This window comes from Amblyomma americanum, chromosome 6, assembly GCF_052857255.1.
Source record: "Amblyomma americanum isolate KBUSLIRL-KWMA chromosome 6, ASM5285725v1, whole genome shotgun sequence".
Taxonomy (NCBI): domain Eukaryota; kingdom Metazoa; phylum Arthropoda; class Arachnida; order Ixodida; family Ixodidae; genus Amblyomma; species Amblyomma americanum.
Window position 1 is genome coordinate 141304915 of NC_135502.1, and position 8560 is coordinate 141313474.

The window sequence follows — 8560 nt, forward strand, 5'->3', positions numbered from 1 at the left end:
TTGGCGGTGTTTAGCTCTAGTTAAACCTGGAATGACGTGATAGCTACAGCTGGCTGAGTGGACCTTGGTCACGTGACCAGCCACGGCGCCGCTCCGCCGGCAGCTACTCCACACCACGTGACAGCGTGGCGGCGCCGCCATGCTGAAGGCTCGAAATGCTACCGTAATGTAGCTATCACTACAAAATTGATGGTGGTTTAGCTGTGGTTAAACTTGGGGTGACGCGATAACGACAGCTAGCTGAGAGGAACTTGGTCACGTGACCAACCACGCAACGAACCACGTGACAGCGTGGCGACACAGCCACGGGGTGGTGGCGCCGCCACCGCCACGGCCCCCCCCCCCCCCCCCCCCCCGCTGAAGGCTCAAAATGCCACCGTAAAGTAGCTATCGCTACAAAAATATGAAAGCCAATACACCCAAGCTCTACCAATGATCACCACATAAGTATAAAATTCACTTTTTTTAAAAATACGATGATGCACTCAATATTTCCCTGTATAATGCACTTCATTAGAAATTTTGTTAATTTCAATAAGCAAATTGTACGAGAAATGAGCAAGTATGAAGTGGTGTAATATACTGCACAATGACATTCAGGTACTTGCTGTTAGTCACATACCAAAGGCGGTGGCTCAGGTGGATGACCCGGGGCTTGAGTATCATTAATTAGTACAGTGACTTTAGCCATGTCAGGAATTTCATCTCCCGCTGCCAGGTCAACATATTCTTGAAAATGGCCATCCAAAATCTACGAAAAAATTCCAGTAAAGATTACGCCAACTGGTGTTTCTACATATTCAGCAGCCACAAAATGTGATTTCATGACGTCAAAGTGGTGGACTACAAGCTTTGCACAACCCGCAGGAATGCCCAGGAAGCAAAAAGACGCCGAAGAATATGTCCTTTGTACTTCACGGCCAGCCGCACTATAGCGGCAATCGCTCATGTCCCGCGATGCAGCTTAGTATAGCGACGGCGTCGCCTAATATTCTCCGAGCTGCACCTCCACAAAGCGCTGCGAGGTGGAAAAAGTTTGCAGGATGATTACGATTCTCCCTAGTGCGAAATTTCGGCGCAGCTGCGTAGGTGTGTTGATGTTCTGATATACTGAGTGAAAGAATTTTGAGATACGTGTACGTATAATACCAGGCAACATTGGGGCCTGCCTACTTTCTTTGAAGAAGCTTCACCAACAACCGCAACACCTCGTAACCAGCCGAAACGCTCTCTAGTACCCAACTCCCAAACTGTTAAAGCCGGCGGCAGCGCTGCGAGAGCGAGGAGGCGCCGCAGCAGGTGTTTATCTGCGCGCTCCCAAACACTGAAATACCATCCGAAACTTTAGAATCGGACGAAGACGCTGAGAGAGGCAAGAGGCGCAGCAGCACGCGTTAATCTGCATGCGCACAAGCACATAAATACCCTAATCCGGAACTTCAGAAGAGAGCTGGGGCGATGAGGACCGAGACACCACAGCGCGCTATAATCTACACACTCACAAGCAATTAAAACACCTAAATACGGAACTTTAGAAATGGGCTGAGGAACAAGACACTACAGCACGTACGCTCAGAAACAATGAAATACCCAAATCCAAAACATTAGAAGCGGGCGCGCTGCGCAAGTGCCGCGAAATCCACATCGAATAAAGCAACAGGTTCACCACGCTGCGACAGTAATTTGGCAGTGTTAAAGTGTCGTGCGCATCCACTGGTCTATCTGTTGAGAGCCGTCGCGAACTCTCTCGCGCACGTGTGTCCGTGAAAAACTATTATAACACGTAAAGCATACTCGCATATGCGCTTTGGGGTTAGCATACTAGCAAGCATACTCGCAAGTATGTGATAAAACGCGGTCACAATGAAAGGGTGCTCACCTGAAATTTCACTCCAGAAAGGTCGATGATGCCTCCCAACACGGGGCATGACGTGACTGCTTCTGTCAAGCATGAAAATGAGCCTTCCCGGATTGTGAACGTCCTCCTTGCATTCACATGAGGAGCAGAAACCATGACGCGCATAGGAGGCATTTCTGCGCCGCAAGAGTCCGACGGGGCTCAAAAGCACTCTACCACAAAAAACTTGCGCTGTCACCGTCCGACACCACCAAGCGCATCACTCAGCGCGACAAGGACGGAATGGCGAACCGCGGGCGCCGCGGGCGGGAAGAACGTCACGTGATCAGCGATGCGAATAACGACGTCCGCAGCGCCGTGCACATGTCCGTTCATGTGTCCGTCTGTTTCTCTGAAGGAGCGAGAGGTAACGCTAGCCTATTACATAACCGCGCAAGTTCTTTTTTTTGTAACATCAGCAGTTATCAAATTTATTGTTGCAGGTAGTATTTTATGATTATTTTTTAAAATAATCATGAGTTTCAGAAGTACCCACATTTGAGCAAGTAGTGTCTGTCAGAGGGAAGATCGGCATGGTGGACGCGAGGTAGCGCTACATTATTACACAATGTGGGGGGAGAGAGAGAAAGGAAAGAGACCGGAGGCCTCTGGGATCCCTCATGCTGCAGGCACTGTCTGAAGGAGGCACTGACTAAAAAAAAAATAGACAAGGCGCGCAGAGAGAAAAAATGGCGAGCCTCAAGCGGCGCGGTGAACAGCTGCGTGTATTTCTTCTTCGGCAAGTGCACCAGTGAAAGGATTTTAGCCGCATGCAATATCGAATGTGATTGTAGTGCTCAGCGTCTCGGGGCGGACCGTCGTTCACTGAAAGCGCGTGGAGTTCGTTTCGGCATCATCGGCGGTGACGGAGGATCCTGAATCCATATCGCATCACTGCAAGTTTTTTTTTTTTGCTGTGATCGAAGAAAAGGCGACAAACTTCAAGCAGCAAGGAATTTCACGACTGCGGAACCAGTGCAACATATTTGTCATTGGAACAGATTGCAAGGTATGTTAATATAGACTGTATACACGCACGACGCGACGTTGTTGGTGCTGTCTGCTTAAAAATACTGCTTGTAAGAGCGACGAAAAGCGCGGCCAACAGATTTCAGCCTCTTTTTTGTGTGTGTGTGTGGGGCAATGTGTTAGCATTCTGCTTTCGATTGGGTATTACAGTGGTTCGCATCCTGAATGCGTTATTCTTCACGTATTAGTTTTTACACCAGAGGATAGCGCCTTCCGGAATTCCGAGGCAAAATGCTGAAGAGAGCGCTGTTTACAATGCACTCGGAGGAATACAAGATCACTAGTTAAGCTGGTACAGCTGCCAAAGTCCAGAGGCAGAGCTTTGCTCAGCTAACGAGACATGTAACCTTTCGTAGGCATGTAGCCTTCTATAGGCATGTATAGAGACATGTAGCTTGTCTGGCTTTCATAGAAATTGTAAAGCCATATCATTTGTTATGGGTCGCGCGAGAGGCAATAGCGGTTATAGCGTGGTTTTGAAATCCGCTCAGTGTCAGCGCTGAACATCAGTTGCGCGTTCATGCGCGGCACAGGGCTTCGCTGCGCGAAACAGCACATCGCACCACCTGTGTAGTTGTAGTTTAAGGTGCAACACGTGTTCGGGTTCCGAGCGCGCGCCGTTCTCTTCCTCAGCCTTCACGCGTTGATTCCACTTTTGCAAGTATCCGCAACAGCTTGTTCTCGGTTGCTCTGATGTATTCTTGTGAAGGGGATACTGGGCACGGGTTAGTATCCTGCAGCAGCTACGCTTTTTCCTATGTCGCTCTAGCGCTGTTCTCCTTTCCATGCATCTGATCCGCACCACTTTTTCGAGCGACGTCCGCTTTCTTTTACTTGCGCTTCGCTCCTTAAGTGAAACAGTAGCCGAAAACGTCCGTTCACGGCCAGGCTCGAGGAGCGGAAAGCGCGCGCTCGCCTCGAGACAGGTCATGGCTCTTTGCGGTTGTCTTCTTTGTGCGAGTTGCAGTAGCCGAAAACGCCCGTTCATGGCCGGGCTCGAGGAGCGGAAAGCACGCGCTCGCCTCGAGGCAGGTCGTGGCTCGTTGTGGTTGTCTTCTTTGTGCGAGGTTCAGCGAGTTGCAGTAGACGAAAACGTTCGGTGGCTTCGTCTTGCGAGAATGGCGGTGGTGAGGCCAGAAGTTATGTTAACTTAAATGTTTTTGCCTAGCACATGATATATTTCTTATAATACCTCTTACTTTGCATAGCTTCATACAAAGAGCTGAGTAAAACCAATACTAATCAAAACATGTGCTTTGTTTGCTTTGCAGATGCCAGGCATCCGCTTTTTTCGTTGCCCTAGGTGTGACTGCCAGAGGTTTTCCTTGAGATGCCTTTTCAGGCACCTGTGGCTAATGCATGGACACGAGGCAAACTGGGTGTGTGGCCTAAATGGCTGCATGAATACTTTCAAAGTCTTCACTTCATACAAGAGACATGTATACAGGAATCATGCTGAAATAATTAAAAGAGAAACAGCAGCGATGGTTGCACCACAACTGCCTCTCGACCAAGGACAAAGTGAGTGTGCTCCATTGGAAGACATTGAAGAAACGCCCCCAAAGGATGGAGACCAGGACAAGGCGCAGAGTGAGAGAAGTGAATATGTGAAGCAACTGGCAATGCTGCTACTTAAGTGGAAAGAAGGAAGGAGGCTGACAGAGTCGACCGTGGATGAAATAGCAAATGACGTGATTTCTTTTCTTAAATCTGTTATTGAAGATGGGTACTCCACCACAGAAGAGATCGCAAATGTTAAACAGCTCTTATGCAGCCCTGAAACTGAGCAGCTCTTGACACGGCATCGCAGGTTTATGTACTGGAAAATGCATCTGTCACTTGTTGAACCCCGTACTGTGGTGCTAGGAAGGAAAAATGGGAAGATTGATAGCATGCAGTATGTGCCCTTGTGCAAAGTCCTCCAAATTCTTCTTGAAAAGCCTTCATTTTCAGACAATTTTAATGGTTACTTGAAACATAGTACCCACTTGTGCTCTGTGTTTGATGGAAAGGCTTTTCGTGAACATACATTCTTTGCTGGTGATGACACTAAGATTTGCATACAACTGTACAGTGATGAATTTGAAGTCTGGAACCCTCTGGGCAGCAAACGAGGAAAGCATAAGATAATGGCAGTGTACTTCTCACTGCTTAATTTCAGCAAACGTTTACGATCAACTTTGTCGCACATTCACTTGGCTCTTTTAGTTGAAGACAAACATGTGAAAACATATGGCATGGCTGCAATTCTTGCACCACTGCTTGAAGATATTCACAGTTTGGAAAGTGATGGCGTATTTGTTAATGAAAGCCGTGTGAAAGGGTCCATCTTTGTCTTTACCGGTGACAACCTTTCTACCCATAGGATTGGTGGCTTTCAGCAAAGTTTCAGTCATGGTAGAATTTGTAGGTTTTGCATGGCACTTCACCATGAAATTACGTACAAATATCTGGAGAGTGATTTTTCACTTCGCACTCCAGCAGGACATCAACACCACATAAATATGTTGAATGCCGGCCTGCCAACTGGGCCACTGTACGGAGTTAAGCAAGCGTGTGCTATCACTAGTCAGGGATTCAATCCAACGCAGCACTTTCCCCCTGATGTTATGCATGATATGCATGAGGGTGTCATACCGTTTGTACTTAAACACATCATTTCTTCTTTAATTTCACAAGGTTTCTTTTCTCTTGACCAGTTGAACAAATCAATTGCTCATTGGAGGTATGATCCAAGGGAAACGCGAAATAAGCCAGAAGCCATCCAAAAGCAGTTTTTGCAAGGAAAGGCCACCATGAAAGGCTCAGCTTCAGAGAATTTCTGCCTCTTTCGCCACCTAGCCTTTTTTGTTGGAGAGTGTGTGCCATTGGACAATGAAATTTGGCATCTCTACTTGCTTCTCCGTGAAATCATGGACATAATAATGTGCCCAGAAATTTCTGTTTCATTGATTGCTTACTTGCAGAGGAAGATTCACTTCTTTCTTCTGGACTTCAAGGCCTTGTTTCCAGCCGTGACTATTCCTTGTAAGATGCACTATATGATTCATTATCCATCTTGCATTGAAAATTTTGGGCCTTTGACTCGGCTTTGGGCAATGCGATTTGAAGCAAAGCATCAATATTTTAAGGACATTGCTCGCAGAATACACAATTCTAAGAACCTCGCCTATAGCTTGGCTGTAAGGCACCAATATTTTCAGTGTTTCTCATTGGCAGTGGAGGCCAGCAAAACAGCGCCAGACACGACCAAATGTTTGCCTGTCATTTCTGCAAACCTCCCTGAAAAAATCAAGCAGTTCATTTCTGAGCATAACCTTGAAACTACTCATTCATACACTGTAAGCTCAGTTTGTATGGATGGGAAGACAGACGAGGCCGGATGTGTTGTTGTGGATTATGTCCGTAATGATTCCCTGCCAAGTTTTGTTCAACTCCGTGAAATATTTTACATCAACAAGGTATTGCTGCTGTTGGGGAGACTGCTTGAAACTATTTACTTTGATGAGCACTTTCACGTCTATGTTGTGTCTGCTACTCAAGAAGATAAAGTGTTAACCTCTGTGCCCAGCTTTGACACAGAAGTGATGTACATGCAAGAGCACAGGGGACGCACTGTTTTGAATGCACGTCACTCATTGCTTTACTGATTTCTGAATTGTTTTTAACAACTTCCTGCCATATTCGGTGCCTTCATACTTTCATTGTGAAAATCTAGGACACAGCAATTTTTAAGCTTTCATCATTTGAAATCCTGAATTGTCGGCTGCATGCTTCTACATATGCATTGCACTTACTGATCTTTTTTCATTACATGTTCTTCAATTTCAAAGTGTTAATTTTTCTGTGAATGTTTATATGTATTATGTTGCATTTGTTCTTGATTCCACTTCTTATGGTTCACTTTTCTGGTGAATAAAATCATTTTTATCGAAATAGATTTCGTCAATTTTCATCTGTACTGTTAGATGAGGCCCTCAGATTATATTGTTTTTTACTATAATGACAGAAGATAAATGCAAGGCTCTTAAATATCACAAAACAGTTAAGAGATGTAATCGAGGAAAAATGTTTTGTGAGTTGTTCAGCGTAAGTGATTCTGGCAGACTGGTAGTGCGCATATATGTTACACGATCCTAAAAACTGCTTGAGAAAAACACTTGTGTTTAGAATGGCAAGTGAAAAAAACTACCAACTATAAATGTAAAGATATGGACATCTGTTCGAACTAATGTTAAATATTGGTTCTTTATCAGTGGCTGCCGCTTTCTTAGTTGTATCTCTGGTACACACGAGCCTTACAAGCCAATGCATATATAAATATATGGTCATTTTATGTAGCCTTCTTACACCCTTTCTACACCCTACACAAAATGAAGGGTGCTTGGAGGAACAGCACCCTTTTAGACAGTCATGGAGGGTGTATATGGTAAAATAAGGGTGTCATAAAGGTGCTCCAAAGGGTGCATATTACCGGAGCACCTTTTTAGCACCCTTAAGGGTGTAAAACTTTTTACTGTGCACAGTAAAAAAATTTACACCCCTAAGGGTGTAAATGGCTTGTCGCATGGGGAGCACCCTAGGGATGTGTATATTAACACCCCTTTGGCTTGGGTGTTGCATCGGCACCCTTCTAATTGGGGTGCTGGGACCACACCCTTTTGCTACGGGTGCTGAACCTGCACCCTTCAAGGTAGGGTGTTTCCCAATCGGCAGGTGTGTTCCTGTGACAATTCCAAATTTGTGCTTAACGAGCGACTCCACAAGTCTTTCGCAAAGCAAAAGCTAGGAACTGGCACAGTATATGCAACTGTGTAGTGTTGCAAAGAAATTAGTTAAAAATGAAAAAAAGCACACATAAAAGAAACCATATGGGTGGAAAATGCAACCTACTTTTATTCCACAGGCAAGACCATTATCCAGACATCCTCCGCACCTTACTCCCAAGTCGGCTTGCAGCAACATCCTGCTTACTGCATTGTATAAATGGGTGAATATGAAGAATGTTTCTCACAGAACATGGAACAATATTTGATATCTATGCAGAAACATGACACTACCCAAGCCTGCACTCCAAAAGCATGCTTGCGGATACTATAGTCTCTCACGCTTTATACCGAGTTGCTCAGCCACTGTGCAGAAATGGATGTAGCGCTGAGTTTATAAAGCAGCTATAAAATGTGCCACTGAAACAAGGCACTTGTAGCACCCGCAAAAAAATTAACACCAAACAGCTGAGTTGGCTGACCTTCTTAGATGATGCCAAAGAAACTAGCACTTGGTTTCTGTTCCTTGCATTAAGCTTTTTGGAAGTCAGTATTTACCACTGAATGCTTTTTCACAACTTTGTTTAAAAACTTCGTGACAACTGTTCTGCGTGTTGTCACGTTCATCTTTAGGTACAAGCGCTCCAAGACAACTAGCGTGTTAAATGCATCACTGGAATAACACAGGTTGAACAGCCAGTAGGCTCCAAGCAACACAATTAGTCCTTCTTCTGCATTGCACGTAAAAAACAGGCGCTTGCGTTCCACGACGAGGTAAAAGTAGTCTGCATCTTCAATGGACTCTCCAGAGTACAGTACACAAGGTGTGATTGGCATATCTTGACCCTGCAGTGAGAAACTAGTTTAC

General features: G+C 45.4%; 2 protein-coding genes across 2 annotated transcripts in view; one reads left to right on the forward strand and one right to left on the reverse strand.

The window, feature by feature from the left end:
* The window catches only part of LOC144095541 (sterile alpha motif domain-containing protein 3-like), a 61154-nt gene extending 60488 nt beyond the window's left edge, over positions 1 to 666 (reverse strand). Inside the window, exon 1 of the mRNA XM_077629237.1 lies at positions 623 to 666. Within this exon, the coding sequence (XP_077485363.1) occupies positions 623 to 666 (44 nt within the window). The remainder of the gene's footprint in view (positions 1 to 622) is intronic.
* Positions 667 to 4197: 3531 nt separating this feature from the next.
* LOC144095542 (uncharacterized) lies at positions 4198 to 7912 on the forward strand. Its single transcript, XM_077629238.1, has 2 exons — positions 4198 to 5953; positions 7833 to 7912. The coding sequence occupies exons 1-2, from the start codon at positions 4198 to 4200 to the stop codon at positions 7910 to 7912; spliced, it is 1836 nt and encodes a 611-aa protein (XP_077485364.1).
* The last annotated feature ends 648 nt before the right edge of the window (positions 7913 to 8560 follow it).